This window comes from Vulpes lagopus, chromosome 22 (assembly GCF_018345385.1).
Source record: "Vulpes lagopus strain Blue_001 chromosome 22, ASM1834538v1, whole genome shotgun sequence".
NCBI classification, from domain to species: Eukaryota; Metazoa; Chordata; class Mammalia; order Carnivora; family Canidae; genus Vulpes; species Vulpes lagopus.
The window spans coordinates 25,945,524-25,967,305 of record NC_054845.1 but is presented as its reverse complement, the minus strand read 5'-3'; the positions used below and the strand labels follow the sequence as shown (position 1 = coordinate 25,967,305).

Genomic DNA, 21,782 nt, shown 5'->3' with positions numbered 1-21,782 from the left:
AGCCGAATGTGGGACTCGATCCCAGGTCTCCAGCATCACGCCCTGGGCTGAAGGCAGGCCCTAAACCACTGAGCCACCCAGGGATCCCAACACTAGAGCCAATTTAAAGGAGCTTTCACTGACTTATTCTGAGGGAATTTGAATATAAAAAAAATAATTACTGCAATTGATTGATACACATTGAATATATGAAAATCCATACTTCCATAGTAATGCTCAAACAAGAAAAGTCGTTAAAATATTTTTAAAAAATTTATTTGTGGGATGCCTGGGTGGCTCAGCGGTTGAGCATCTGCCTTCGGCTCAGGGAGTGATCCCATACTCCTGGGATCGAGTCCCACGTCAGGCTTCCTGCGGGGAGCCTGCTTCTCCCTCTATGTCTCTGCCTCTCTCTGTGTAACTCATGAATAAATAATATCTTTAAAAAAATTTTGTCACTGTTGGAGGTAACTACTATACCTAAATTCATTATGCTGCAAATGAAAACCAAAAAAATTAGAATGTATGTACCTTTCCAAGGTGGAAATGTATTTCAGAGTAAGTAACCCAGTTGATGAAGAAAGTTCATCTTTATACAATAAAATTAGCTAACAAATGTTAAAAGAATGATAGAATTAGAAAAATCACTATTTTGTGACCCTCTAATGAAGTAATTTAGTCGAGAACCATCAAGGAACAGCAAATCCATTAGGTTAAAAGTTGATGGGAACTAAATATTTTCACAATGCCAAAATATCATCCCATGGATTACATATTAGTTATAAGAGGGAAACATAAGTTTACATACAGTGATTGGTCTTTACCTTAAACAAGTGATCAACTTTAGCATCACTAATAGTAGGACAGGCAGACATTATGCAGTTCCTGAAATGACACAATTGGAGACATAAACATCACCTATAAAGCATTTTGTTTAAAAAAATTTTAACCTGATCCAATCAAGACTTTAGATATAACATCTAGCATACAGGGGATCCCTAGGTGGCTCAGTGGTTTAGCACCTGCCTTCGGCCCAGGGAGTGATCGAGTCCCGTATCAGGCTCCATTGCAGGGAGCCTGCTTCTCCCTCTGCCTGTGTCTCTGCCTCTCTCTGTGTCTCTCATGAATAAATAAATAAAATCTTAAAAAAAATAATTTCCAGCATACAGTAAATGCAGGGGATACACAGGATAGATACTGGGGAAATACAGGGAAACCTATCATGAGGAAATAATCAGAAAATTTTAGAAGGTGGGGAATTGTAAAGAAAAACTAACCTCATGTATTCAACAAGACAATGTCAAAAATGGGGTGGGGGGGTCTATGTTAATTTAAAGAGAATTAAGAAACAACCACATGCAATGGTGGCCTTTTATTCCTATTTTTTTTTTTTTTTACTCCTACTTTAAACAAAACAGATGGAAAGGGCATTTTTGGAAACAATTTGAGAATTTGAATATGAACTAAGCATTAAATGATATTAGAGAGTTACTGTAAATTTTGTTAGAAGTCACAATGGCATTTGGATTATGTGGGCAAATATCCTTATTTCTTGGAGATGCACACTGACACTTTTATAAGGCAAACATGACGTCTATAATTGAGTTTTAAAAAGAAGCGAATTTGGCAAAACAGCAATAACTGTTAAGTCTAGTTGATGAATATATGAGTATTTAGTATGCACCACTATCTTTTCTTGTATTTTGGAAAATTTTTAATGAAGAACAAGAAAATAAAGTGATCAAATTTGAACTTTAGAATGCTCACTTCTTAGCTTTCTGGGTGAAAGGAGTTAAAACAAAAGATTAGTTAGACAATTACAGTCTAACTAATTAGATTGTAATTACAATATTCATGATGAAAGAGCACAATGGTTTAGATAAAGTAGTGGAGGAAAAGAGAAATAGACAGATGGGAGATATAATTTGCTGGTAGAAACCATAAGATTGTTGATAGGCTTGAGGCAGGAGAGGTTGAAAGAGGAGTCAAGACTAATAACAAAAGCCAATATGTATCATGTGTTTAGCATATGCCAGGGCAGTCTTTGTTCTATGTGATCCACATGAGTTTAACTCGTGTAATCCCCCACAACCACCTTGTGAGGTAGGAATTATTAGCATATCTATTTTATTTTCTTTTTAGATTTTATTTATCTATTCATGAGAGACACACAGAGAGAGAGGCAGAGACATAGATAGAGAGAGAAGCAGGCTCCCCCGACGGAGGCTGATGTGGGACTCCATCCCAGGACCCTGGGATTGCGACCTGGGCCAAGGCAGACGCTCAATCACTGAGCCACCCAGGTGTCCCAGCACATCTATATTACAGATTAGGGATTTGGGTGCAGAGAAGTTAAGCAACTTCCCCAAAGTTATACTCCTAGTAGGTGGCATTGCTAGATTTGGAATCCAGGCACACACGCAGGACCATCCTGCTGTTAAGGATGACACCAGTACCATTAATTGAGATGCGTAACAGTAACTCCTCTACTCACTTTCATGTTCATCCTAGGTCTATACTAACCGACTCCTATTTCCTGGCCTCTGCCCAGCTGCAGCCCTTTCCTCCAACCCTGGGGCTGGGTGACAGAGGTGGCAGTCCTTGGCGAGTACCGTGTGTCCAAAGGGGGTGGGGCCAAGGGGGAAGGCTACTGCAGCGCCTACTCTTTGGTGGAGGGAGAAGAGCTGCGGGCAGGCACCTCCGTAAGACAGAGCTCTTACGCCACGTGTGACGCAAATAAGCGTAAGAGCCGGGGGTGGAGATGTCGTCACCACCCGCCCAGGGTTGGCCGAGTTGCCGCGAGAGGGGCGTATAGACCCCGCCTCGCCGGTGGGTGGGCAGCGGCAGGCCCCGCCTCGGCCCCTGTGGCTGGCTCCGGCCGGCGTCGCTGCGGTTGTGGCAGGGGAGCGAGCGCGCCGAGCCCGGAAGGATGCGGCGCCCGCGGCGGCCTGGGGGTCCCGGGGGCTCCGGGGGGCTCCGGCTGCTCCTCTGCCTCCTGCTGCTGAGCAGCCGCCCGGGAGGCTGCAGCGCCATTAGTGCCCACGGTCAGGAGGAAACGCGGGGGGTGGGGTGGGGGGTGGAGGATGGGGCCGGGAGCGTAACTCGGTGGGGGGTGGGGAGAGGTGTCACGGAGGTAGGATCCTCGGGTGGAATAGGTGTCTGGAGTCGGGCAGGGGTAAGCGCTGGGAGACGGGGAAGGCGAGAGGGCGTCTGGGAGGAAAGGGGCGTAGGCCTGGAGGTGGGGCTGGAATACGGGGGCGGGACCGAGGAGAAGCAGGCTCGGGAAGGACTGCGGGTCTGGGAGGAGGAATGGGGGTGCTTATGGACGGAAGGGTTTGGAGACGGGCTGCAAGACCACGGGCGAAGCAAGTGGCGCTGAGGCGCCAAAGAAGTGGTGATTGGCGCTGAGGGATGCGGGTGGGAGGTAGGGGTAGGAAGAGGGAGCCCCGGCGTTCGGGCAGGAGTTGGGGCCACTGAGCATGGGGTCCCAGCTCCCAGGAGAGGATCAGACCGAGGGAGGGGCCAGGGTTTCCCTCTAAGTCCCGAGAGGCAGATTGCTGCGACCTCATCTCCAATAAGAGGACGACGGCTAGAGGCGGCGGCAAAGGAGGGTGAAGAGGGAAGGGTCCTTTCCGGGCCCCCTCCCCACAGCCAGGCCGGTGCTGACTCACATCTGAGCGGACAGAGACAGTCAGCGCTGACTCACGGGCCGGGGGAGGGGGTGGGGCGCGTGGGGGAAGGGGCGCAGCCTCCCCGTCTGACGCCCTCCTTCCCCACCTGGCTTGGAGACAGTGCGCGGTACTTCCTGTGGCGCTGTGGATTGGTAGGGTGGTAAGTGAAGTCTAGAACGGCGGAGGGGTCAGGTGTCGTGGGGACTCCCGACCCTAGTACCCTTCCCTCCCCCCTAACTGCATCCGAGCCTGCTAGCCCTCGGCGGCGCCAGACTAGGAGCTTCAGCACCGCGGACAGCGCCAGCGGCTCGGGCCGCTGACCTAGGGACGGTGTGGGGAGCGCTGCTTTCGAGACACCCCACCCCTACCCCTTTCCTACACGAAGGGAAGGTGTGCCTGGGTTTCCATCTCGTTGGGTCCCAGCCCATCATAGTTAGAATGCTTTTGGAGATTTGGGGAGGAAAGTCCCGTTTTCCTCAGAATTTGGCCAAAAATCCCCCCCCATAATAATTCTATGACAATAGAAGTATACAATCCTTCAGTACCCCCTGCGCTTGCAAGGCTTCTTCTCCCCATCACTCAGTTAAGCCAACTGAGGCTTTTAGGGAAAAGATCCAGACTCTCAGATCCTTAAAATCCAAAGCCAGATCCTGTGCTTCCTTCTCTTAAGAATTCTAGGCCTCCCTACTCTCCTCCCAGCTTAAAGCCTTTCTGAGAATGAAAGAATGGGCCTCATCTGTTTCCCCCTTTCCAAGCCTGTCCATTCTCTTACCCTTCTATGTGTGTGGGTGTCTTAGCCTCTGCTTGCTTTTCCCTCTACAGGCTGTCTGTTTGATCGCAGACTCTGCTCTCACCTTGAAGTCTGTATTCAGGGTGAGTGAAGACCAGGCATAGGATTTACAAGACAGGGGACACAACATGAAAGATGTGTGTGTGGGAGGCCTGGAAGGGGGGAAGGGGTGCTAGGCTTGTGAAGAAGGAATGGCTTGAAGGAACAGAGTTCTCTGAAGCCAATAGAGATGGAGAGAGTAATGCCCTTTTGCAACCTGGACTTTGAAAGCTCCTTGCTGACACCACTTTTGTGCTCTTAGATGGCTTATTTGGACAGTGCCAGGTGGGAGTGGGGCAGGCCCGGCCCCTTTTGCAAGTCACCTCCCCAGTTCTTCAGCGCTTACAAAGTGTGCTCCGACAGCTCATGTCCCAAGGTGAGGTCTAGCTGCACTGAAGGAGAGACACTGGAATTTGGTTAGATAAGGGTGGGGAAGTGAGAGTTTCTCTTCATGAAACATTCTTATCACACCTACTTCTAGAGCCTCACCTTCCAGACCTTGCTGGAGAAGGGGACAAGACAGGAGTCGGGGTGGAACCATAGAGATGGGCTATTCACACTTGGACTCTTTGGAGGAATCTAGAGGCTTCCACAGAAGGAGCCACTGAAAGACGCCAGTGTCCATCTCATTAGGACCAGTCTATTCCTAAGTTCCTAAGTTCCCTGGAACTGTCTGAGTGCTCCACAATTATGAATTCTGGAGTCCTCAGCCAGAATACCCCACTCATCCAAATCACTCATTCAACAACTATTTGTTGAGTATTTACTATGTGGCAAGCTTAGTTCTAGGTGCTTGGGATGTATCAGGGAATAAAACAGACAATGATCTCTGTCTACTGGGACTTACATTTTGGGAAATAAGGGGAATACAATATACAAATTAGAAAATATATAGTATGTTATAAGGTGATAAATGCCATGGAAAAAACAAATATCATAGCATGATAAAGGGGTCAGAAATGGTGGGGTAAGAAGCTTCAGTATCAAATTGAGTGGTCAAGGTAGATCTTATTGAGACTATGAAATTTGAACAAAGACATCAAGGAAGTGGAGATGTTTTCCAGGAGGTTATTGGGGGCAGTGTTTCAAGCTGATCAAAGAGCTAGAACAAAAGGCTTTACTAAAGCAGGAGCATGAGTTTGAAGAATACCATGGAGAACGCCTCTATGGTCTGGCTGTAGAGGAGTGATAGAGAGGGAAAGTGGAAGATGCAGATAGGTATTGGGAGATAGAGATGCAGATCATTGTAGGGACCTATAAGAGAATGTATGGATGGATGTTGTCTTTACTCTGGGTCAAAGAGGAACCCATGACAATGTTTTAAGCATAGGGATACATAATCTCACCTCTACTTTAATAAGATCAAGATTGTTGCTGTTAAGAATAGATGGAAGGGAGTCAAGGGTAGAAGCTGGAAGTCATTAAAAGCTACCACAATAACTCATGTAAGAGATGAATGTGGCATGGATCAGGTGATTGCATGGAGGTAGAAAGGAATAAGAGAATCCTATATATATTTTACAGGTGGTAAGCATGTTATCATGAAATATTGGACAATGCTGTGAAAGAAAGGGAAGTGTCAAGAATGACAACACGTTTTATTGCCTGAATAATTGATTAATGGAGATGTCATTAACTATACAGAAGGATCAGTTTGGAGGAGGAGGTGTTCATTTTTGAATATATTGACTTTAAGATGTTTATTCAAGTAGAGTGGAAGTTGAGAGTATGAGTTTGGTTTTGAAAAGAGATGGAGGATTCTGGAGTGGAGATATGAATTTGGAGTTCTTTAGCATATTAATGGCAAGTAAACTCATAAGGTAGGCGAGATAACCAAAGGATTTGGTGTATATGAAGAAGAAGCCTAGAGAATTATAATATTAAAAGGATCAGGACAAGGAGAGGAACCAACAAGGAAGACTGAGAAGAGGGAGACAATGAGGTAGGAGGAAAAACAAGAATGTCCAGTGTCCTAGAAGCCACGTGGAATGTACCATAGAGGAAGGAGTGATCAACAGTGTCAAATAATGATGGTAGGTGAAGTAAGATGAGATCAGAGAATTGGCCACTGGCTTTAGTTAGCTATGCAGAAGTTACTGGTGATTTTGATGAAAATAGTTCTGATAGAATAGGTGATTTTGACTGAAATAGTTTTGGTAGAATGAGTGGGAATAAAATCCTGAATAGAGGAGGGAAGGAGAGGAAAAGAATTGGATACAGCTGGTAGATAGAGATAACACTTTCAAGGAGTCTTGCTGCAAAGAAAAGGAAAGAAATGGAGTGATCACTGAAGAGGAATGTGGGGTCATACAGTAACTTTATAAGATGAAAGGTATTCCATGTTTGAGTGCTAAAGGGAATAATTCAGTAGAGAACAGAGGAGAATGATCATGTAGGAAATAGGAGGAAGTTGTGGAGAAGATATTCTTAAGTAGATAGCAAGGGATGAAATCCAGTGCTCAAGTGTAGCAATTGGCCTTAGATAGGATGAGTTATCTGATGTTCAGAGGCAAGGAGGCAGGTATGGATGCTAATCAATCTTAGAATGTGAATTAGAAGCAGTACAGACTATTAACTTAGGAGCAAGGAAGAAGGAATGGAGGTGGAGCGTGGGAGATTATGCCTTTAGAATAGGTAACTGACTTTGCCTGAGAACAGTTTCATGAAAGGAAAGAGTCAAACAGGAGATCTGCCTCAGCATAGGATGATTGATGCTGCTGCTGCTGCTGCTGCTGCTGGTGAATGTTTAAAATGTGTATAGCTTTAGAGTTTTCTAAGCACTTTTATTTCTCTGATTGCACTTGATCTTCACAATAGCTCCATGAAGGATGTATTATTCCCACTTTACGAAGATAAGTAAGATTCGGCATCAACAAAAAGAATAGGAATAATAATGAGGATAATAATAATAATTAATAATAAGAGCAGCTGTTTAAAGTTCACTATGTGACAGGTACTGTTCTTACCAAGTTACATTGGGTTATTTTAATTATCACAATCTTAGGAGGTATAAACCCCTATTTTACAGATGAGAGAATTGAGGCTCAGACAGGTTTGGTAATTTGCCCAAAGTTGCACAATGAATAGATGGCAAAGGATTCAAACTTAGTCTCAGTGGAGGCAGTCTGACTTCAAAATCTGTACCTGAGAGTGGGAAGGATAGCTCAGATCACCCCCAGGTCCCCGGGCCACCTCCACTATGCCCCTCTGCTCTGCCAAACTCAATATACTGCAGGGTAGGGAGTGCAGTTTTTGATTTCCACTTGTCCATGTTACTGGGTCCTCAGACTGTCCCGAGCCAACCTCACCCTATCCTATCCCCTGGCAGGATTGTCCTGGCACGATGACCTCACTCAATATGTGATCTCCCAGGAGATGGAACGCATCCCCAGGCTTCGCCCCCCAGAGCCCCGTCCAAGGGACAGGTAGGCATCATTTCTCAACAGCTCTAGCATAGCAAGGCTGGTGGGTCTGGGTCCCATCCTGATGGACAGAGGGAAGGGGGAGGGAAGTGGCCTTCAAGGTGAGTAGCCTCAGGCACAGGTAAAAGAGGTTCAGGAGTGGTCATGACATGTTCACATGCTCAGCATTAGCTGAACTCACCCCTGGGGATCCAGCAAAACAGAAAAAAAAAATGTAAAAACTTGGACATTTCATAATTTAAAAGAAGCATCAATGGAGTCAGCTGGTGACTGGTATTTTTCACTGGTATTTTTAATAGCACATTAACAATATACAATTAACAAATGGGGGGAAAATCACAAGCTTCTTAAATCTTTGCTTTTATGCTTTTCCTCCTTGCCATGTCAAACATGTTCACTGCTCTTTTATCTCAGTCGCTGTATCAACACTTACCAGCTGCAAGTGACGCTGACAGTGAATTTGGTTTCACACACAAAAAGGAGGAATTGAGGGATAAATGGAGTAACAACCAGTAGTTTGCTAAATGCCATTTACTCTGCCATCAAGGCTCAGGACCATGAGGACCATGGGACAAATGAGAATCTTGTCATACTGAAATTTTTTAATGTTCCATTTCATTAGTATGTGGAAGTGTATGTGGAGAGACCATGGTCTTTCTGTGGTTAGGGCCTCTGAAGGCACTCTTCAGACCCTGCAAGCAGAGAGGAAAGCAAACGAGGGCCATGGGGCTCAAATGATGATTCCAAGATGAAAAAGGCAGAGTGGGGTGGGAGAGCAGAGTCGGGGGGCATAGTACTGAAGTTTGAACTGAATGCTTGAACGTACACTTGGAGAGCCAGGTGTGGGAATGTGAGTACAGGGGGAATGGGGCATACTACAGCCACAGTTTGTCTGTAGAGGTGCCTGACTGCCTCCCCCTGCACCCATTCTTTCCTCCATCCCTCGTCTCACATTTCCCTGACCTCCTGGGTGTTTCAGGGACCTAGGTGTGCTTACCAGGGAGGCAATGCCCAGGCTTGGCCCTCTAGCCCTTCCCCATTCTCTTCTCTCTTCCCCTGAGGCTACCTCATTTCTTAAGAGGTTGGGCTTACCCTAAGCTTCTAAGCCTGCTGGTCCACCATCTCTGCCTCTTGTAGTTCTCTGGACACTCCTGCCTCACACAACCAACACATACACACAACGCTTTGCTTTCTTCCCTAGATCTGGCTTGGTGCCCAGAAGATCTGGTCCTGCTGGGGAGCTGCTTCTACAAGGCCTCCCTACTGGCTCCACCCCTGCTGCCCAGCACCGGCTTCCTCAACCTCCAGTGGGTGGGGGTGGAGCTGGGGTGGGCTCTCCACTGTCCCCCCTGCAGGCTGAGCTGCTGCACCCTCTCTTGGAGCATCTACTGCTACCCCCGCAGGCCCCCCACCCTGCTCTGAGTTATGAACCTGCCCTGCTGCAGCCCTACCTGTTCCATCAGGTGAGCTGTAAACACTGGCCCCAGCCCAATGTCTGTCCCCCAAGCCCTGATATCTGCTCTGACCTGGATCTCTGATTTCCCCACAGTTTGGCTCCCGCGATGGCTCCCGGGGCTCAGAGGGCTCCCCAGGGATGGTCAGTGTCGGCCCCCTGCCCAAGGCCGAATCCTCTGCCCTCTTCAGCAGAACTGCCTCCAAGGCCATGTTTGGGGCTCACTCTGACCACTCCTACGGGGACCCCCCAGGGCCTTCACCTGGTCAACTTTTCCAGGAGTCAGGGCTTCTCTACCTAGCCCAGGAGCTGCCAGTGCCCAGCAAGGCCAGGGCACCAAGGCTGCCAGACCAAGGAGGCAGCAGACGGGCAAAGGACTCCTCAGAGGGCTATGAGGAGGAAGGGCTAGAAGGTCGCAGGGAGAAACCTCCTTCTCCAGCAGAGCAGCCAGGTAACAGAGTTCTCAGCATCCTTCCGTGGGGGCTGCTTTCGGGGACTCCTCCCAAACTATCCATGCATTTGTTAATTTGTCTTTGAAGTCATTCCTACATTTAACGAATATCTACTGACAGCCTGATCTATGCCAGGCTCTAGGTAGGCAGTGGGGATACGGGGTGGTGGGGCGGTGGAGGTGATATAACTCTTCCTCAGCTGGAGAGTCGCAATGTCCATAGTGGGCCTGAAGTTTGGTCTTGGCCCTAAGAAGGCCTTTCCCCCAAAGTGTGGACAAGGGCTGGAAGATGGAGGGCATCAGTGTCCTGGTGTTTGAGAAGAAGCTCTTAAGTATACTAGTGCCCTCCCACCCCCAAATGCATCCCACAAGTTTATCTCACCACCACCACCTCCCCACCACCATCTCGCCATAAGCTCTGTGTCTGGCTCCCAGCAGACGTGACTCTGCAGAGACTGGCAGCTGTGCTGGCGGGCTATGGGGTGGAGCTGCGTCAGCTGACCCCTGAGCAGCTCTCCACCCTCTCAACCCTGCTGCAGCTGCTGCCCAAGGGCGCAGGACGAAATCTGGGTGAGTGTCCAGGGCGAGAGACCAGCAACTACCAGCTCCATGATGGCCTCTTGCTCCACCTGTCAAAACCACATGGAGCAGCCTAGAGGGGAAGGGTCAGGGTCAGGGTCAGAGAAGGGAGTTCTTTTGAGACACAAGCACAGGGTCATTGCCTGGCAAGGGCAGGAAGCAAGGGAGTGGGGTGGTGAGCTGAGTTAGAGCAGGAAAGACCTGGAAAGTGGTAGTAATGGAAAAAGAGGCCAACAGGGGGTATGGGCAGGGATCAGGAGGCACCAAGGAAGGTGGGTGGTTGATAACAGCCTCTGAGGAAGGAAGTGGCCAATGCCAAGTGAAGCCAATAATTGATGGGTAGGGAGGACTGAACAAAGAATAGTTTTGAGAGGTGTAGCCAATAACTCTGGAAGGAACTGATACAACAATTATAAGGTAGAAGCAAACAGGCATGAGGTCATGCTTAGGATGACACCAAAAACAGGGCTAGGTCACGGACAGAGGGAAAAGAGGCCACAGAAGATACATCAGGCCCAGGGCCTCTGGCCCTTTCTCCTGCCTATGTTGTGTAGACCTTCACCTTGGTCCTTTGCCCAGAATCTTGTTTATCCTGTCTCTACAGGAGGGGTTGTAAATGTTGGAGCTGACGTCAAGAAAGTGAGTTCGTGACACCTCCCTGCCCCGTGGTGCCCCTAGCAGCAAACCCCCCTTGTCAAAATCTAAACCTCAGCATTGGGACCCTGATCTGTATCCTCCAACCTTCCTCATTTGGGGTGGGGGGTGGGGAGCACCAGGGACCAGAGACTCCAAGCCGTGGCCTTAAGATCTCACCTCAAGTTGAGGGCAAATTGGGTCTAGAAGCTGGAATTTCCAATTTGCTGCTTTTTTCACTAGAGTCATTTCAGACCCTACCCTGAGGATCCCCTAGGTGAAGAGGGGAGTTGCAAGCATGCAGGCTCTGACTCCCTGTAGCCTGAAGAGCTCTCTCACATGTTCGACTTCTGAGATTTTGGAGCTAAACAGAAGTCTAAAAACCATTACCTGCCTGTTCATGTCTCCTAACACCACCGGCCCTCCCTCCAGAGGTTCTCCTCACTCCAGCTCCATCTTCTGGATTATTACTGACCATGTCGCACTCATCCAGTCCTTCATTCATTCATCCACCTAAATCACTTTTCTGGGTGACCTCTCTGGGCCCAGTGCTGCCCTGAGCCCGGGGGTGGGGGTGGGGGTGGAAAGAAACAAGTCCCAGGGTCCTCTTTAGGGACTTCAGAGTCCCTACAGTGTGGACCCCCATCCCTCCCATCCCCTATACTGTCCAGAGACCACACCTCTGTCCTCTCTTCTATGCAGACAATGGAGGAGCAGGTGCAGGGTGGAAACACGGCAGAGCCTCCACCCCCCACACCCTCCCTGCCTGGGTACCCCACTGCCAGCCCCACTGCCAGCAAAGCCCAGCAGGTGCCGAGCTCTGGATCCTCTGAGCCTCCCAAAGCTGCTAGCCACCTTGCCACACCTGTCCTGCTGGAGAAGAAAAGTCCACTGGGCCAGAGCCAGCCCACACTGGTGAGGCAGCCCTCAGCTCAGTCATCAGCAGAGGAGTATGGCTACATTGTCACGGACCAGAAGTAAGGGCTTCAGTCCCCCAGGGTGGGGGGTGTTGTGTGGGCTGGCCTCCCAGCAAGAAGCAGATAGCAGAAATCCAGATGTAGAGTGGATGGGGGGTGGGCTCCTCTGCACCCTTGGAGATAGCTTGTTTCAAGAAAGTGGCCAATAGGATCCCTACTTTCTTTCCTTTCCCTGCTCCCCACCTCCAGGCCCCTGAGTCTGGCCGCAGGAGTGAAGCTGCTGGAGATCCTAGCTGAGCATGTGCACGTGTCCTCGGGCAGCTTCATCAACATCAGGTGGGGCTGGTATCCAGCTGGGGAAGCAAGGATCTAGAAGGTAGCTCGAGGGGAGAGGTGGCTAGAGGGGCTCAGGGAAGGAAGGGAAGACAAAGTCTTGGGTAAGTGGCCCAGGTGGGGTCAGAGATGCTCCCAGCTGAATTGAAGGTACCCCCACCACACACACACACCCTCACCGGATGCTGGCCTCATCCAGCATTGCCCTCAGACATCCCTGTAAGGCATCTCTGATCAGCCTCAGCTTGGTCCTCTCCTGTGCAGAGGGCCCGAGCTGGCCTCCGTCACCATCTGGGGGCTGTGGTGGGTGAGGCGGTAACGCAGCTCCTGTTTGGCAGCGTGGTGGGACCGGCCCTCACCTTCCGCATCCGACACAATGAACAGAACCTGTCTTTGGCTGATGTGACCCAACAAGCTGGTAAATACCGCCTGGTCCCAGCCCCAGCCCTAGTAGGACGTAGCCAGGCCTGTGGCTGATGCCTCCCCTTAAACTGTTCCCAACACCCGGGCTGTGCCTGCCACCTAGCAGAGCGGGACATGGGCTGGAGAGCACACGGAGCCGGAGAGAGTCTGACCTATGTCTTCCCTGCAGGCCTGGTGAAGGCGGAACTGGAAGCACAGACAGGGCTGCAGATCTTGCAGACGGGAGTGGGACAGGTAGGAGCTAACTGAAGAATCAGCGGAAACCCCGGAGGGCGGACATTGCCCACAAGAGGGGGGGGGCAAACTTGGCAGGGAAAGCGGAGCTGAAGCCTCATGTACCTGGTTGCCCGCCCCGCCCTCACCCCGACCCCGACCCCGACCCCCACCCTGGGCTTTGCCAAAGCAGCCTCCCCCCCTTGCAGTTCTCTTTCTGGCCACCAGACGGCCCCAGTGGCTCCTCCCCCTCCTCCTTCCCCCTGCCCTTGCCTTCCCAGCTTTGCCCTAGAGATACCATAGCAGGGAGTGTGGCATGGGGGGACAGGGTTGAGGAACAGCCCCTCGGCTCCCCAGCCACTGCCCCCCGCGGTGATGCTGGCCTTGTTCCCACAGAGGGAGGAGGCAGCTGCGGTTCTTCCCCGGCCAGCCCACAGCACCTCTCCCATGCGCTCAGTGCTACTCACCCTGGTGGCCCTGGCAGGGGTGGCCGGGCTGCTGGTGGCTCTGGCAGTGGCTTTGTGTGTGCGGCAGCATGCACGGCAGCGAGACAAGGAGCGCCTGGCAGCGCTAGGCCCTGAGGGGGCCCATGGTGACACTACATTTGAGTACCAGGTGTGCAGCCCCAAAAGCTTGCTGATGAGATGTAATGGAAGGGGTGTGGGAGTCTGGGTGTCACATGGGGTGAGGGTGGGGTGTTGGACGGGGAGTGAGCACCCGTCCCTGGGAATACCCAGGCGGGGGCTACAGAAACCCAAGCAGGGGTATATGGGGGTGGGTATTTTGAATGGATGGGAATTGGGAGCAGGTGCTTCCTAAAGTTCTTCCCAGTGCAACAACTCTGGGATTCCACTCCAGTGTCTGAGGCTGTCATAGGCACCACCCAGATGGGACAGCCCTGAGAAGAATGAGGGCCAGGCCCGAAGAGCCAACCCGGAGGAGATGGGTTTCATATGGAATCAATCAGGATGAGCCTAGAATGGAACCCAGGATGCTGCGGGAAAGGCTTCAGGGGGCCTGGGACCCTGCCTGATTTTTCTTCTGCAGGACCTGTGCCGTCAGCACATGGCCGCAAAGTCCCTGTTCAGCCGGGCAGAGGGTCCCCCGGAGCCTTCTCGGGTGAGCAGCGTGTCCTCTCAGTTTAGTGATGCGGCGCAGGCCAGCCCCAGCTCCCACAGCAGCACGCCGTCCTGGTGCGAGGAGCCCGCCCAGGCCAACATGGACATCTCCACGGGACACATGATTCTGGTCAGGACCCGGCCTGGGCCCGGAGCGGGTGAAGGGACAGGATGGTCGAAGAGGCAAGGCGGGTGGCGTGGGCCAGAGCCAGGCCGTGGTATCCCTGTAGGCCTACATGGAGGACCACCTGCGGAACCGGGACCGCTTGGCCAAGGAGTGGCAGGCCCTGTGCGCCTACCAGGCAGAGCCGAACACCTGTGCCACCGCCCAGGGGGAGGGCAACATCAAAAAGAACCGCCACCCGGACTTCCTGCCCTGTGAGTGAGTCCTGCTTGGCCCACCGGGCCCAGCCATCTCTCTGCTGGGAGCTCTGGAGGCCTTGGGGGAAGGGCTGGCTCCTGGCTCAGGCCAAGTGGCACAGGTTCCAGGGCCCCAGTAACCGGAGGGGCCTCTGAGGTAGGGTGTGGGGTCTGTGCAGATGATCACGCTCGCATCAAGCTGAAGGTGGAGAGCAGCCCTTCTCGGAGTGATTACATCAATGCCAGCCCCATTGTAAGTGGCCCTGGCTCCGGCCCCCTCCCCTGCCCCATTTTTATCCTGCCTGCATAAACTCCCATTTCCTAAAAAAAAAAAAAAAAAAAAAAACAACAACAAAAACTCCCATTTCCTTATGGTCACCATCTGCCCACCCTCTGCCCCAAGCCCTGGAATTATGGGGCCTGGTATCCTGGCAGTGAAATGGAGGTTTCTCAAGCCTCCATGCCCTGGCCTGCTCCCTCCAACCACGCCTCTCCATAGTAGCGTTTCCCATTCGGGCTCATGGTGTGTCTTCCCTGCCCCAGATTGAGCACGACCCTCGGATGCCAGCCTACATAGCCACACAGGGCCCGCTGTCCCATACCATCGCAGACTTCTGGCAGGTGAGTTCCTGGAAGGAAGGCTTCTCCAGGGACCGGTGGTCTCTGAGAGCAGCTGGACAGATTAGAATGGAGTCTCTGTCCTTAGATGGTGTGGGAGAGTGGCTGCACTGTCATCGTCATGCTGACCCCACTGGTGGAGGACGGTGTCAAGCAGTGTGACCGCTACTGGCCAGATGAGGGGTCCTCCCTCTACCACGTATATGAGGTCAGCAAGACCCCACGGCCAGGGGACAGTGGAAATGGGGAAAGTGGACAGTGAACTGTCCATTCATGCTCGTATGGATGTACATGCATATACACATACATATGTGCACACGTGTATTATATATTTACGTGTGTGTGTGTCCAGTCCAGGGCCAGAGAGCATTTTTAGCGACCTGTGATGAAAGGTACAGAAATAAAACTATAAAACCACCAAAACTGAGGTAAGAAGCTAAGAGCTGAGAGTATAGGAGACAGAGAGATAAGTAAAAGCAAAGACCAACATTGGGACCTACTTTAATCGAGCCTCACTTAGCTCTGAGTTCCCTGAAGACCAAAGCAAAGAAAGAAAGAACCAGGCATGCCTGGGTGGTTCAGGGGTTGAGCATCTGCCTTTGGCTCAGGTCATGATCCCGGGGTCCTGGGATCGAGTCTCACAACAGGCTCCCTGCAGGGAGCCTGCTTCTCCCTTTGCCTGTGCCTCTGCCTCTCTCTCTGTGTCTCTCATGAATAAACAAATAAATATCTTTAAAAAAGCGAAAGAAAAGAAAGAACCACCAGTCACATGAAGAATAGAAACAAACATTTTCATTAGGAGAGACAATAGGCAGGGGGAACTGGGCAGAGGCAAAGCCCAGGGAAGAGGAACAGATTCCTGACACATGGAGGGTTTTACCCCTCCGTGAAACAAGAGCCACTGTAGAGCACAGCAGAAGCTTCTTGTCGCCCGGTGAGCACTGGATAGGGTTTTTTTCATTATGAGGTGGGCACTCAGCAGTCTTTTTTAAAGATTTTATTTAATTATTCATGAGAGACAGAGACACAGAGAGAGAGGGAGAGGCAGAGACACAGGCAGGGGGAGAAGCAGGCTCCCTGCGGGGAGTCTGATGCAGGGCCCCATCCCAGGACCCCGGGATCACGCCCTGAGCCCAAGGCAGATAGATGCTCAGCCTGAGCCCAAGGCAGATGCTCAACCAATGAGCCACCCAGGTGCCCTAAAGCTTTTTTTTTTTTAATTGGTGTTGCTCATGGTTAAAGAAAACAAAACCAGAATTTCATCAAGGTTTATGGTGTGTGTCGCACAGACACTTTGCTAGACTCTGTGAGGAAGAGGAAGGAGGGACCCTGGCCCCCAGAAGCCCACAGTAGTTGTGGGGGTGGGGAGGCACCAGTTGCCCTGAGCCGCAGATAAGTGACACAGACGAGGGGGCTGGGGGACAGCGGGGGGCGGCCGGGTAGGCTCCCTGGAGGAGTGGAATGTGCACGGCCCGGAGGCTGGGAGGGCTGGGGAGGCCGTGCGGCGCTCGGGGCGCCCAGGTGAGCTCAGCCCCGGGCCGCTGCTCGGCAGGTGAACCTGGTGTCGGAGCACATCTGGTGCGAGGACTTCCTGGTGCGCAGCTTCTACCTGAAGAACGTGCAGACCCAGGAGACGCGCACGCTCACGCAGTTCCACTTCCTCAGCTGGCCGGCAGAGGGCACCCCCGCGTCCACGCGGCCGCTGCTGGACTTCCGCAGGTGAGGGCGGCGGGGAGGGCGCGCGCGGGCTGGGGTCCCCCCCCCCCCGGCCCCCCAGCTCCTCCCCGGGCCCTGGTCCTGTGAGGCGGGCCCTCCGGCCTGACCCCGAGCCTCCGCCTCTGACCCCGCCCCCGCTCCCCCCCCCCCCGGGCGCCCCCCCTGCCCCCCAGCCCGGACTGATGCTCAGGCTGGCCGCGCGCCCCGCCCCGCCCCGGCCCGCTCCCCGCTCCCCGCTCCCCGCTCCCGTCCTGCCCTCGCTCTGCTCTTCTGCCGGCCGTGCCCCCCCCCCCCCGTTTCTCGCCCTGCCAACCCCCGCGTCTGGCTCCGCCGTGCCCCCCCCCCGCCCCCCAGGAAGGGCTCACCTTAGTGCAAGCTCCCTCCACCGACCCCGCCTTCTGTCCCTCCACCTGGTCCCGGCTCCCGTGTCTCCCGGGCGTCGCCTCCTGCGCTGCTCTTTGCGATCTCCAGCACATTCTGTGTGTCTGCTGTGCCCCGGCCCCTCCCTCCCTCCTGCCCACCTCGCCGTTTCTTTGCCTCTGTTCCCTCTCCCCACCCCCCCACCCCCGTCTGTCTTTCCTTGCTTTCCCTCTGTGCCCGCCCCTGCCTCTCCCCTCATCTCCATCTCTCAGTGTCTGAGTCTGTCCCCCTTTCAGCCCCCCTGCACCCCTCCCATGTTCCACACACCGTCTCCCCTCCTTGTCCACCTCCTGGCCCCCTCTGCCTCTGTCCGCCTCTCCCTTCCTCCCTCCGTCCGTCTCCCCACTCTGTCCACCGCCTCCCCTCCTCTCTCTCTCTCCCTCTCACGGCTGCCAGTGTCATTTTTGTGATCTGCAGCTAGTGTTCTCTCTCCAGTTGCATAGTCACAAAAGTGATCATTGGCAGGCGTGGCCGCTGCATGGACAGGACAACCCAATCAGGACATGTGGGCCCAGGGGCCCCCTGAAGGCTGCTGGGAGGGCTGGAGGCGGGGGAGGAATCGAGGAGACAAAAACACTATCAAAGGTAGTGGAAGGATCTCGGGATTCCTGGGGACTCGGTGGAGCTGGTGGGGGCTGGTGGGGGTCGGGACAGGAAGCTAACTAGGGGACTTGCCCTGTTCTGACAGCAGAACCCCCACCAGGCCAGTCCTCCAGCATCCCCAGCCTCCCCGTCGCCCACACTGCAGCCTCCTCCTGCTTCTCTGCCTCTTGCCAGGCTGGCCTGGGGTCTCCAGATGCTGGGCAGAGAGCAGAGGAGCAGAGCTGGGGTGGGGAGCTCGGGATAGTTCCTTTCTCTCTGTCTCTCTCTCAAGTTTATTTATTTAAGTAATCTCTACCGTCAATGTGGGGCTCAAACTCAAGACCCTGGGATCACATGCTCTTCCGACTGAGCCAGCCAGGCAAGTCGGAAGCTGGGGATAGTTTCTGAGGCTTCTCAAAAGCAATGCCAGGGGTAATAGAGCTATTTCCTGTTTTCCACATTTAAAAAATGCTTATAGAATTAGTGCATGGGCCGTTTTTAAGACCACAAGGGGGGCTAAAAGGTTACACTTCTTTGCTTTAGGTCATAATTATGTAAACTCAGTTGCCATTGGACACCCAGAACAAATTAGTTGCTGCTTAATAAATATGGTTTGCTGAAGGTCTACCAGAAGGAAGGCAAAATAATCTCTAAGCGCTAAGAGTGACCCTGAACAGGTTCCTTGATCTCCCTCTGTTTCCTTACCTGTGAAACAAGGATGATGACCCATACTTGAGGGGGTCGTTACGAGAGTCAATGGGAAAAATTCTGTAAAATCTAGTTTAAGTGCCTGGCACACAGCAAAGCTTCAGTGAATTCTAGATGCAATTCATCGTCTTTATTATTAAACGATTGGGAGCTACTGCAGAGACTTCTGTTCGGCCCCAGCTCTCTAACACATGAGCCAACTTGCTTGACAACCATGTGGACTCCTGTAAAACCATTCAGAGTCACCTGGCCCTTGAAAATCTGGGGGAATCGAACTGGAAGACCATTAAATTCCAAGCTTCCCCTGAAATAATCGAATAATCCCGAAGGTGGTCCTCCCTCGTCCGGGCCCACTGCAGGTGACTCTCAGAGCAGGAAAGTCATAAGGGACAAGGGCAGGTTAGACTGGGCCCACTGAGGAAGGGAAAAATCCCCTGCTCCCTGCTGACAGGGCAGAAGTCAGGGTAGCAGTAAAGAGTTGGAGGTCCAAGTAGACCCCAAGTCAAAATATGACCCAACCACAGAGCCCCTGTGCTGAGACGAGGGAGACAGCCGCATAACATTCTGGGCTGAGAGGTTGTCCTCCCCTGGCCAGAACTTTGTGCCAAGGGCTACCCGTAGTCCTCTGTAGCGAGGAATACAAGGGACCTGGGTGGGGAGGGGAACAGCCTGGGCAGCTCTAAGGAAGAGCAGAGGGACAGAGCAGGAATGTGACAAGATTGACACCCTGGAAGTCACCAGAAAGCCTATTCTCCTTGGACTTCCAGCAGAGGTGGCTATTAATATTGTCTATTATCATTGATAGCACTGCCATTTATTGAGCACCTACTGTATGCCAAACCGAAGAAGGTCACTATTATTATCACCCTCATTTTACAGGCAAGAAAACTGAGGCCTTAAGAGGCCAAGTCAGGTATTAAAGGTGCAGAGCTTGGGCCCCAGCTCTTTAAGTGACAAGGCAAGCCCAGTGCCACCCACGCCATCTCTGGTTCTTTGCCCCCCTGCCCTGCCTCATTGCTCCTGCCCTCTTCCCTCCTCTGCCCTGGGCACTCGGGGAGCAAAGGAAGAAGGAGAGGCCCACAGGTGTGTGCTGGTGCCCCCCACCCTCACACCCGCTTCTTGTTGCAGGAAAGTGAACAAGTGCTACCGGGGCCGCTCCTGCCCCATCATTGTGCACTGCAGGTGCGTGCGGAGGGGCTGTGGGCAGGGGTGCGGATGAAAGGGGACAGGACAGCCCGGGGCCGGGGCCCTGAGGTGGGGCATTCCCGGTCCCCACCCCCTCTCTGGTCGTCCTCCCGGGTACATCTCCCGTGCATGCTGCCCGCCTGTGCCCTTGATGCTGGCCGACTGCAGCCCATGGGCCAAGTTCAACATCCAGTCTGGTTTCTTTAATGACCCGGGAGCTAAGAATGCTGTTCACATTTTTAAATGGCTGAAGGAAAAAAAAAAAGAAGAATGTGAGACAGACACTAACATGCAGCCCACAAAGTGGAGAATATTTACCCTCTGGCCATTTACACCAAACGTTTGCTGAACAAAAGCTTGGCCAGAGGCTGGAAAGGGCCCTTCCCATCCCCTCCAGGGCTTCCACCTTAGGACCCAGCCAGGGCTTTCCTTTTCGGTTGGCCCACTACCCAAGTGACACCCCCAAGGGTCACAGGCTCCCCACTCAAGGCCCAATATCTGGGGCCCAGGGGATAGGACTGCGGCCCCCTCAGCCCACTCACGCTCTCCCCGCCTAGCCTCCCCGTCTCCTCTGCCCTTCCCCCTTTCTGCTGGGTGAGCCTGTCCTCATCTCCCGTTTCAGTGACGGTGCAGGGAGGACTGGCACTTACATCCTCATTGACATGGTACTGAACCGCATGGCAAAAGGTGAGGACCTTCCCCGCAGCGCCCGCAGCCCAGCCCGATTAGACCCCTCGCACCCAGGCCCGCATCACATCCCCAGGCTTTGCCCAGTCCTCCCAGCCTCCCACCCCAGGGCGCTCCAGGCTTCCTGGGTCCTCTCCTCTCCCGGCCACCCCCTGAGCAGCTCTGTGCCCTCTCCAACCTCCAGGCGTAAAGGAGATTGACATCGCTGCCACCCTGGAGCATGTCCGTGACCAACGGCCCGGCCTTGTCCGCTCTAAGGTGACTGTTCCTGCCCCACCCCTAGCCGCCAGCCCTCCCCGGGGAAGCCAGCAACAGCCTGCCTCCCCCACCTGCCCCCCTTCCCCAAGAGGACACTCCCCTCACCCAAGTGACCTCCCCAGCTCCCCCTCCCAAAAGCTGCCCTGGGGCAGGAGCAGAGGTCAGCCCTCTTGTGACCATCCTCCCCCTGCCCTTCCCAGGACCAGTTTGAATTTGCTTTGACCGCTGTGGCGGAGGAGGTGAACGCCATCCTTAAGGCCCTGCCCCAGTGAGAGCCCTGGGGCCCCCCAGTGGGCAGACCAGCCTCTGCCCCCTCTTTGCCTGTGTGAGCACCCGTCCATGTGCCCACTCCTCGGTCCCCAACCCCACCACCTTGGTCCCTCTTGGGCACGGCCAGTTGTCCGCAAGAAGTGTAAGGAAAGGGGAGTGGGAAGGGACAGACCTACCCAGCCTCTCCCCCGTTGGAGCCCCCGCAAGTGCCACCGGGAGCTGGCAGCCAGCCAGGAGCAGAGGACCGTCGTGGGCAGTCATTCTCCCCGGAGCCTTCTCCTGCCTGAGTTCCCTGGCCCCTGCCCCCTGTTCTTCTGAGCCTTCCTGCTTGCCCAGCCCCTGCTGCCTGCTGCCCGGCCTCTGTGGCCTCCACTCCACCCCCACCCTCCCTGCCTCCCTCGGGCCTCCTCCCCTGCCCTCCCGCCACGTGCCACTCCACTCTCACCCTCTGGCACAAGAGAACATTTCTAGAAAGATCTACTTTTGTATCAATGTGAATAAAGTTAGTGTGTCGTGTGTGCAGCTACAACCCGGACTCCTCCACTTTTGCATCGCCTCTGCTTCCAGACCCATCTCCAGTGTCAGCGAGGGGCCCGCCCTGCTGCCCTCCCCGGGAGATGCAGGCGGTGACGGTGAGCCAGGCTGCAGAGGCTGGCCCTCCTGGGCTGGAGTGGTAGCCGGTGGTGAGGCAGTTGGCGCTCCCTGCTGGCTTCCCCTGAGGCCGGCGCTCTCAAGGGGCTCATGCTGTCAAGGGGCTCACGCACGCCCGTCACTAGCCCCAAAGAACTCTCTCCCGAGGTAACACGGATTGTATACGGTGGAGTTTGGATTCGAACCAGGCACACTTCATCTCTCTACTGCCTCCCCTCTTAGTTCTTGACCAGCTGCTTCGTGCCCTTCAGCCTCAGGCTAATGGACCTCATGCAGGTGAGGTGCCTGGCACCCCTCAAGCAAAAC

At 53.4% G+C, this 21,782-nt stretch overlaps 1 protein-coding gene across 3 annotated transcripts; it reads left to right on the top strand.

Annotated features, from left to right (window-relative positions):
* Positions 1–2,819: 2,819 nt before the first annotated feature.
* Positions 2,820–21,354, top strand: PTPRN (protein tyrosine phosphatase receptor type N). 3 transcript variants are annotated; one of them, XM_041737036.1, is made up of 23 exons: positions 2,820–3,023; positions 4,473–4,523; positions 4,742–4,855; positions 7,808–7,904; positions 9,103–9,364; positions 9,451–9,805; positions 10,241–10,375; positions 10,989–11,023; positions 11,720–11,994; positions 12,184–12,270; positions 12,606–12,685; positions 12,860–12,924; positions 13,300–13,518; positions 13,951–14,151; positions 14,252–14,399; positions 14,561–14,634; positions 14,925–15,002; positions 15,088–15,207; positions 16,552–16,718; positions 19,554–19,607; positions 20,233–20,297; positions 20,482–20,555; positions 20,756–21,354. In XM_041737036.1, exons 1-23 carry the CDS (start codon positions 2,909–2,911, stop codon positions 20,825–20,827), a joined length of 2,943 nt encoding a protein of 980 aa, XP_041592970.1. In that variant the 5' UTR covers positions 2,820–2,908; the 3' UTR covers positions 20,828–21,354. The 3 variants fall into 3 exon arrangements, with proteins under 3 accessions (XP_041592970.1, XP_041592971.1, XP_041592972.1); XM_041737037.1 differs by having other exon boundaries at positions 2,822–3,023; positions 10,244–10,375; XM_041737038.1 differs by lacking the exon at positions 2,820–3,023 and adding an exon at positions 3,729–3,810.
* Positions 21,355–21,782: the final 428 nt, after the last annotated feature.